At 52.1% G+C, this 9,745-nt stretch overlaps 1 protein-coding gene across 1 annotated transcript; it reads right to left on the bottom strand.

Moving 5' to 3' along the window:
- Window positions 1–3,604: 3,604 nt before the first annotated feature.
- On the bottom strand, window positions 3,605–8,908 carry LOC309576835 (protein C3orf33). Its single transcript, XM_082288390.1, has 5 exons — window positions 8,812–8,908; window positions 8,655–8,714; window positions 6,259–6,412; window positions 5,441–5,601; window positions 3,605–4,770 (listed from the first exon to the last, which is right to left on the bottom strand). The coding sequence occupies exons 1-5, from the start codon at window positions 8,905–8,907 to the stop codon at window positions 4,498–4,500; spliced, it is 744 nt and encodes a 247-aa protein (XP_082144516.1). The 5' UTR covers window position 8,908; the 3' UTR covers window positions 3,605–4,497.
- Window positions 8,909–9,745: the final 837 nt, after the last annotated feature.

The following is a 9,745-nucleotide window of genomic DNA, read 5'->3' as shown; positions in this document are numbered from 1 at the left end:
CCCTGCCTCTCTTTTCAGTACTGTTACCTGCAATTATTCTTTCACATTTCAGAACAAACACCTGAAGTTTTCTTTCATTTCCTTTAAGTTTTGCAACCTGTGGGCCAGAAGTCCCAAGGACAAGTAAATCAGGAGGGCCCCCTGAAAACAGGCAAACATTGTGTTTTATAACACAGGAGTTAAAGCACACTTTAAACAAAGAGCCTATGACTGGTCCATCAGATAAGGCTTATATCTTTCTCCCTGGAATTTAATAACACTTCTTCTAAAACACTTTTCAGCCAGCTGGAGTTGAAGTTCCCAGAATTGCACAGAGTAGCTTAATTACAACAAAATGTGCACGGAGTTTAATTTCCACATCATTGCACTTCCTTCTTTTTTTTTTTTTTTTTTTTTTTTAATGCTTTATGGAGTAGGCAATTAGAAATAAGGTATTCTTAGGGAGGACTCAATCCAGCAAGAGGTTTGACTCTTCTCAACCCCCACCTTCCCCAGCACCTTCCAGGTGGGGACAGGCGTGCTCCCACCGTGTGGCACTCCTGCCTGCTGTCCTGCGCTCTTCACGGGCGTCGGGATTTTCTGCTAAGCCTCTTTTAACACGGGCTGGGCTCGGCCTAGGGCGAGCCCAGCGGCTGCAGCTCGCTCCGGTTTCACTGCCCGCGGCCCAGGTGCTGCCCTGGCACAGCCGCGGGGCAGAGCCGCCCCGGCACATGGCGAACGCGGGGCCAGCCGCGGGACAACGGCTGCAAGTGCATCCCGGCCATCCTGTCTGTATCCAGCAGGACAAACACGGCCGGAGCAGCGGCTGCGGCAGCACCTCAGGAGAGCCCCGGAGCGGCTCCTTCGCACAGCGATCGACCGGGGCGAGCGGAGCCCCCCGGGCCGTTTGTAAAAGAGGCCGAAAAAAGTTACACCCTATAAACCCTCACCTCAACTTTCGGCCGCAAACACCAGGAGAAACCAGCATCAACCGCAAGCGAAAGCCCAGCGGAGGCTCGCAGGAACACAGCCCCGTCCTGCCGCAGGAGCGCCCGCGGGGCTGCACACAGGAACGGGGCTCGGGGGTCCCGTCCGCCCTCACCGCGGCCGCCGGCTGGGTCGGGTCGGGCCCGGTCCAGCCCGGTCCGGTGCGGTCCCTCGCCGCCACAGCCACCCGCACGGCCCCAACCCGCTCCGGGCGCACAACCTGCTCCCGTTCAAACCCCAGCGCTGCCGCCCGCCCCGCCCGGCCCGGCGCGGCCCGCCCCCGCCACGGACCCTGCCGAAACCCGGAGCGGCCTGCGCGGAGCGGAGCGTCCCGTCCGCCGGCCGAGCGGCTGCGGCGGCCCGAGCCGAGATCCAGCCCCGGTGTTGCCGCGGCCCCGCGCCTCTTCAACCTGCTCCATTGTGTGTGCTCCGCGAGCGGCGGGGCAGCGCCGCCCGGGACTGAGCCCCCGCCCGCCCCGCTCCCCTCAGCGCCGCCCGGGACTGAGCCCCCGCCCGCCCCGCTCCGCTCCCCTCAGCGCCGCCCGGGACTGAGCCCCCGCCCGCCCGCTCCGCTCCCCTCCCCTCAGCGCCGCCCGGGACTGAGCCCCCGCCCGCCCGCTCCGCTCCCCTCAGCGCCGCCCGCCCCGGCAGAGTCTCCTCCCGGCGGGACTCACCGAGCACCCCGGGCCGAGCCGTGGGGAGCGGTGCCGGTGGAACCCGCTGGGAACGGAGGGAGAAGCGGAGGAGCGCAGCGGCCCCTCGGGGCGGCCCCTCGCCCGGCGGGTGCCATGGAGACCCCCGGCCCTCCCGTCCCACCCCTGCCGTGGGCAGGGACACCTTGCACTGTCCCAGGCTGCTCCAAGCCCCGTCCAACCTGGCCTTGGACAATCCCAGGGATGGGGCAGCCGCAGCTTCTCTGGGCAACCTGCGCCAGGACTTCACCACCCTCTGCGTAAAACAATTCTTTCTTAAATCCAATCTAAACCGATCTGCCTCCAGCTAAAGCCATTCACCGTTCTCCTATCACAATAGCCCTGCTCAGAAGTTTGTTCCCAAAGGATGCGAACAACAGCCCCGTGCCCACGCTGCCGGTGGGCTCCGAGGGGCCGGGGATGTTTATTGCCATTTGCCTGACATGCCACACCAGCAATAAAAAGTCTGTGCAGGGTCGGAGGTATTTTTCTTGGACCATTTGGAGGCCGGGTCTCTCCTTTCACGCCCTGTGATCTTTTGAAGATGTTGCATCGCTCACAGCATATGCAGTTGCAGGGGCAAGGGCACAAGAGCTGAACAGTTTAGTTCTTGTCCTTACTCCCAGTCAGAGAACTGCCTCCTCTCCTGGAAATCCTCTGCCGGGCATTGCTGCGGGTGAAGGGAGGGATGGAGCTCCCGAGAGGCAGCGTGGGGGTTTTATGTACTGGAGCAAATGCTGCTTCTCCCCCAGCCTCCCAGCCGGCTCAGCCGGGTTCTGCAGAGATATTTGTCTCTGCTCCTATTACTGCCTTTCCAATAGCCAGGCCTCCCACAGAGACAGGATCTGCAACCTCTCAAGCCCTGCACAGATGGATAACTCAGCTTTGAACTGAATTGGGTTTTTCTGAGGGGGGAGGGTGTGCTGGTGGGTTGGTTGGTTTTGGTTTTTTTTTAAGATAAGCCCTGCATGATAAGAAAAACAGCATTAATAAACAATTACAGGACCTGACCCTGAAGAAATCATTTGTCACTGCAACCCCAAATCCATGTGAGGGAACAACACTCGGTTCACATTCGCCCACACCTCACCTCTGCTTGCTAGAAATATAGCATGTGGCTTCCTGAGACTTTTGTCTCAGCTTTAGAATGGATTTTTGTGATAAATCCTCCTGTGACTCATCAACACAACAGAAGTGCAAAGTCCAGAATTACATTTAATTATTACAGAAAATAAACCATAACTGTTCAATTATGCCCAGCTCAGAAAAGCTCCTCCTACTTCCCAGACACAGGAACACCTACAAACCCTCAGGAGAAGTGGATTTTTGCTGAGCCTGAATGTGTACTTTGGGGTTCAAACTCAGCTTTGAGTTTTGCTCCGGAGGGTGCCGTGGCCAATCCCGAATCCCTGACTGACTGATGAGTTTCATGTCCAAGAACCACGGTGGTGGCTGGCCCAGCCCTTCGCTGTCTTACGCATAAACCCAGAATCCCACCTTTTTTATTTTTCATTTTCAAACAGGCACAGACACCTGGTTTGCTGCCCCAGAGCTGCTCCCCACACTGGGTTCCAACACACTGCAGGTGTTTCATGGCTCGCTGCTCCCTAGCACCAGCCTCACCCTGGGAGGACCAGGAACAAAAGGAGTAAAGAACCACTAACATCTATTCTTGCCCAAGGAAACTGGGTTTTTCTTAGGATCTCAAGAGTCACAACTTTGCCCTGAAGTCAGCAGAGAATATGCTGATGTAGCGACTAATTGCCAGACAAGCAGTGCTCAATTATGAAGACTTTTTGTACCACACTCTTCTCCTCAGTGTTTCACTGGAAAGCAATCACACAGAAAAAAAGAAAATCTGTAAAACACTTCACTTTAAATACATATTGGGACTGTGGGAGGTTAAACAAGGGCCAAAAGCTTGGTATATAAAACATGCAACAATAAACTTAAGAAATTCAATCTTTATTCTAAGAATATTTACAACATAAATAGTAATACACTCATATACTTCACACATGTATCAAAAATAAAGCAAGAATTTAAGTTCTTAGCACAGTCTGATCCTCCTTGTCAAATTTCATGGTGATGTTCTATATTCATCTAATTTTAGATACTTACAGAACCATCAGAAAGAAACAACATAGGTTCTTCCTCTTCAAATGAAAGGTGTCTTTGAAAAATTTGGATTCCTGACATTATATTCTTTGATACACCAAGTGGTTTTTTACCCCGAGGAACTTTAGTTATTGCAACCTTATCAGCTTTTGAAGATCGGCCGTAACAAATCACCTTTTATATCGCTAACAATGCAACCCGTTATTCAAGATGAATTAGTTTTAAACCACAAATTACACAAAAAAAGAAGCACAAGAACAGAATTCAAACAAAAAGTTTGTTTTGAACCCATCCCACGAGCTTTGTAAATGCCTGACATGGGGTTTCTGTCCAGTGTGAGCTCGGCAGCAATGGCACATTACAGAGGTGTGAAGTGGCACTGCACCTCCAACCTGCACTGTCCCTGCTGCCCTGCCTGGGCAGCACAGGTTGGAGGGGCTTAGCAGGTGGGAAACTGGACAGCTAATTTAGGACATCACTGTGGAGAAGTCTGGCATCAGAACATTTTCACTGGTGGCCTGCACGCTGCTACTAAAACTTCAGTCCCATGTGGGTTATGATAGGGGATTGATTCCATATAACCCATGAACTGGGGGTTTATATTCTGTGTAACCCAGTAACTGTGCGGTTTGTGTTCCAGACAGGGACCCTCAACATCACAGCACTGATTGTGATCACAGACACAAATCCCACAACTTGGGGAACTGCATTCCCCACCTCTTTACCTCTCGGTGGAGCTTCTAACCCAGCTCACAAACTGTTTCAGCCTCAGCAGGAATTTATTGCTGCTTATGCGCTCCTGGATTCTTTCAGAGTAGCTTTGGTCTTTCCATATGCCTTTATTTTTCTTCACAGCCTTTAACTCTGCCCGGAGGAGCCTTTTGTGCAGTTTCCAGTAGAGGCGGGAGTGGTGAGGCAGTCCCTCAATCCGGGCTGCTCTGCCCAGCCCTTGGCTCAAGAGCTCTTCATTCAAGCACACACTGAGAAGTCCACCCTATTAAAAAAAAATTAAATAAATAACAGATAATTATAACAGATAATAACAGTAAACAGATATTCACCATTGAAATGGGGTTATTTGGGGTTTGGTGTGAACTCCCTCAGAGTACAAGCTTTACTCATGGCTAAATCTACGCTTTGGCAGAAGAAGTTAAAAGTGAAGAGGAATCCAGGTGACTTAAAACCCAACTCCAGTGTGACGGTGGGGAGGCCCTGGCACAGGGTGCCCAGAGCAGCTGGGGCTGCCCCTGGATCCCTGGCAGTGCCCAAGGCCAGGCTGGACATTGGGGCTGGGAGCAGCCTGGGATAGTGGAAGGTGTCCCTGCCCATGGGCTGGGACTGGATGGTCTTTTAAGTCCTTTTCAACCCAAACCATGGATTCTATAATGCAAGGCATTTGTGAGGGAACATTGGATAACCCAAACACTAGGCTAATCAGAACTACAGGATGCCTGTTTGGCACTGGCAGAGAAACACATTCCTGCCATGAATCAGTCTGAAAAACTGTTGCTCCTGCAATCAGATTTGCAAATGCAACATTTAAAATTCACACCAAGGAAGATAAATCATAAATAATAACATTTGTTAAATGTACTGAGATAACCATGTGACTACACTCACATTTAAAACCACAGATCAGAGCCAGTTTTTGTGTCTCTCTTTACCTTATGGACTAAAACAAGACACTCCAGGGCTGAGCTGTCCCTTCCCAGGAGCTGGAACCACAGGGGCTGTTTGGGGAGCAGCTCCCGCTGCAGCCAGGCCGTGCTGCCTGGAGCCAGCTCCACCCCGGCCAGGCGGATCAGCAGGAGCCCCTCCGGCTGCCCTGCAAGGGAAAGGGAGAAATCTGGTGCTGGGGGAAAGCTCAGGCTTTGCACAGACTCTCAGCTGTTGGTAATGAATTGATTCCCATGGACTAAAAGAATCCCTTTTAGTTCCTCAAAGCAAACAAGAATTTGGTCTCATCTCTTCTTCAGGAAAAAAAAAAATTCAATATTGCCTAATTGAAAATCAATTTTGGTTTATTTTGCATGTAGAGAAAAGGATCTGCTCCCACTCTCAGCCACTATCCTTTATCCAAAGGGGTGGAAGCATCAGCACCTGCTGGTGTTTGCAAAGCCAGTTTGAGAGTCACAGAGGTGAAGGACAGTTTGTTTCTGACAGCAAAAGTGTCCCCAAAAATGGGTGTCTGCAAATAAAAGCACAATCCCAACAGAGGCTTTTTGCCAGGAATGAGATGAGCTGTGCCTGAGTGCGCACTTTTGCTGCTGGAAGGTATCACAGTAAGGATTAACACAAACACCGTAGTTACAAACTCTCCTCATGTCTTTTATTCCCCAGTTTCCCACCTGTAAAGCATGGAAAGACCAAAAGGCAGAGCTGGAAATGTGCCTCAGCCCTTCCTCTCAAGCTTGCAGCCACTCTAAGAGCAGCACATTTCATTTCTGCCCTTGCACTTCACACTCTTTTCCTCATTACTCACATTTTCTCTGGATGGCTGTGATGAAAGGAATGCTGATGGGAATGTGCTCAACTTCCAGGCCCTTCTCTGTGATGTGATGTAATTTCCCTCTCAGTTTTACATTCTTTTCTACGAACTCCACAGGTATGTCCAAAGGACTTGTGAACTTTGTTGTCTATTGATGGAAGGAAGAGCAAGACAAAATTTTAAGAAAAAATGTAGAGCGGTTACAGCCACACTAAATCCAATCTCTTAAAACAGTTTGGGAACTTACACCTCTATTATCAGACACCATGGGCAAGAAAATACAGATATATATTTAATAGTGATCAGTTGCAGAAGCTGTGCCAGCCTCTCCAGACTTGCCATGTTCCCTGTTTTACAGGACTTGCAACATCAGTGTGGACATAAAAACCAGGCTTAGAGAAAGAACAGAAACTGCCGGTTTTTGAGCAATGCCTATTGAAGTTCACTTGATTCCCCATAAAAAGAGTGTTTTAGAAGCAGCCTGAATGGGGCTGGGATAGGGGTGAAAGGAAGCCAAAGGACAGACACGCTGAAAACAAAGGCAGAGCAGGGAGGGCAGAAACAACCCCACCTTTGATGCGGGAGGAAACGAGGAGACAGACAAAGGCAGGTGAACAGCTTTGAGAAGATCACAAGAAGATTAAATTTGATACTACAGCCTGGGAGGAGCCAAAGGGGATGGTTATGTGATCACACAGGAAAACCAAGCTGAGCAGCAGCAAAGACTTGGGCCGTGCCACAGGAATGGAGCAGCCACAGGTCTGGGGTGAGGGAGGATGGATGGGTGAGACCCCAAAAAATTAGGACCCCCAAAATTTGAGACACTGAAGTCTCACTGTAAGAGGCCTTAGCAGAGTGCTGACCTACTTCTACACAGCTGTGAAACCCACTGACCACTGATGTACAACTGCTGGGAAAAAACCCACCAAAACACAACTAAAGATGTGTCTCCTGTGTGTTATTTATTTAGCAAATCTCCCACTCTGCGGTCCATAAGGCCTCCCACTAGGAACACAGGAATTTGGGACCTTGCAGGCAGGAAGCCTGAAGGTTTTCAAGCAAAGAAGTTGTTCAAATCCGAACTCGTTTAAAGCTCTGGAAGCTCCACCAGCCAGGTTAATGCACTCACAGGCCCTTGGGTCAAAAGCAAACAAACAAAAAATAGAGAAAAATAATTCTGGTAACATTCGTAGTTCGGGTTTTCTGGTAGGATTTTAAAGCAAAAGCTCCACACAAATGTTCTCTTGTAGCATTTGGAATTGTGCAGAGGGAAGATGAGGGTAACTGATTTTTCCAAGCAGCTGGAACCCTGTGGAAGCGCGATGGCTCCTGCCAGTGGAGATTCAGCTTTTCCAGGAGTGAGCAGCGTGGTGTTAGTGCAGCGTGACCTGACCATCCCGGGAGTGAGGGAAGATTTGGGTGATGTTTAAAACCATTCAGAAGCAGTTCTCTGCGTGGAAGGGCAGAGAGTACGCGAGGAAACTCCTGTTTCAGCTGTGTTTGGACAAGTGAGGGTCCTCGAGCTGCACAGTGGGACAAGGAACGGCCCATTACCCCTCCAAGAGGCTTTAGGAGCAGGCAAACACAAGGAACCCGTGGAGATGCCACAAGACAGTGATATCGAGCCCCTCAAGATCTGAATCAAACTTTGCTGGTGTTTTTCAGTTGTTAATCAGTAGCTGTAGCAGGACCGTTATGATTAAGCAATCGCATTGTGAACCTTGCACGCTTGGCTAATCATTTGTTTTAAGGAAAAGTGAAGACAATGCCAAGATGAATGGGCTGTCTGGGCGGGAGCCACCAGGAGTGGAGGCAGCAGCGCGGAGCCGTCCCTGGGGAAAGGGAATTCCAACAGTGGGACAGCGCGACCACTGACCCACTGACCACCCAGGCCTAGGGCACCCCGGCCTCAGACGGAGGGAAGGGCTGGGCCTGCGGGCTGATTAACATGGAAACCACAGGTACAACTAACGCAGAGGGGGTTGAGCACGAATTAATAGAAAAGTTATGTAATTTGTAAGCAGTGAACGCTGATGCTTTGTTAAATACATAAATAACGCTAAGTATTGAGGAGTGGGGACCCTTTCGGGGGAACCACCAGCTCCTGCTTTGAACAAACCAGAACAAAACACAGGAATGCTTTGGCCGTGCCGGCGGGAACAGCCCGCGGGCGGGACAACCACGGGGCGAGAGACAGGCCCGGCCCGGCCCCCTCCGCCCGCGGGCCCCGAGCGGCCGTGCCGGGCTCCCCCCGCATTTCCCGGCCCCGAGCGGCCGTGCCGGGCTCCCCCTGCATTCCCCGGCCCCGAGCGGCCGTGCCGGGCTCCCCCCACGCCCCCGGGTCCGTGCCGGGCTTCCCCCGCATGCCTCGGGCCCGGCCCCGCACTCACCACGCGGAGGCTCCGCGCCAGCAGCAACACCCCGGCCACGGCCGCGCCGGCGATCAGGCCCTGCGGAGGAGAACGGGGCTCAGCGGGGCCCGGCCCGGCCCAGCGGCCCCCCCGGCCCCGGTTCCCGCCCGGCCCAGTTCCCGCCCGGCCCCGGTACCCGCAGCAGCCCCAGGTGCGCGTCCGCCCACTCGGAGAGCCGGGCCAGGGCCAGCGCCGCCCGCTCGGAGCCGCCGCCGCCGCCCCGCTCCGGCATCGCCGCGTCCCGAGCGCCCCCGCGGGCGGCTGCGAACCCCGCCCGGGGCCAGCGCTGCCACGGAGCGACACCGGCCCCGGCCAGCCCCGCCCGGACACTGCCGGGGATCCACGGGCAGCCACAGCCTCTCTGGGCACCCCGTGCCAGGGCCTGCCCAACCTCACAGCCAGGAATTCCTTCCCAGTCTCCCATCCAGCCCTGCCCTCTGGCACTGGGAAGCCATTCCCTGTGTCCTGTCCCTCCATGCCTTGTCCCCAGTCCCTCTGCAGCTCTCCTGGAGCCCCTTTAGGCCCTGCAAGGGGCTTTGAGGTTTCCCTGGAAGCCTTCCCTTCTCCAGGCTGAACTCTGCATTAAGCTCCTCAAAGCTGTACCATATCTTCTCTGACCCTTCAGATGCTCCGTTCTTCTTGACATTTTAAATTTGTTTGGTTTGTTATTCTTGTTGCTTTGGTTTGGTTTTTTTTTTTTTTTGTTTGGTTTTTTAATGTTAAATATGTTTAAGTCTGCAATAATTCTAATGTTAAAAAGAGAAAAATCACTTTCAAACAGAGCTGGTAGAAAAAAAAAGTAGCAAGATCAAAATATTATGGGCTCTCTTCAGCAGCCTGCTAAGGGGCTGGCACAGCAGTAACATTTCCAACTTATAAAATTGCTATTTAAATTAAAAGCACAAATCCATCACTTGTTTCACCAGTTTGAAAAAGGACAGTTATTTATTTCAGGTAACATATCTATTCCTACTGATTTGGAGTTTATGTGCAATTTTGATGTTGTTAAGATAATCTAATTATTGATAAGCAATCCTCAACCCATCTTTATTAGAGACAAGTTTCACTCA

Source organism: Coloeus monedula (assembly GCF_965178545.1).
Source record: "Coloeus monedula genome assembly, chromosome: 10".
In the NCBI taxonomy this organism is placed as follows: domain Eukaryota; kingdom Metazoa; phylum Chordata; class Aves; order Passeriformes; family Corvidae; genus Coloeus; species Coloeus monedula.
Note: the sequence above shows the minus strand (reverse complement) of the source record. Positions and strands in the feature narration are given on the sequence as shown.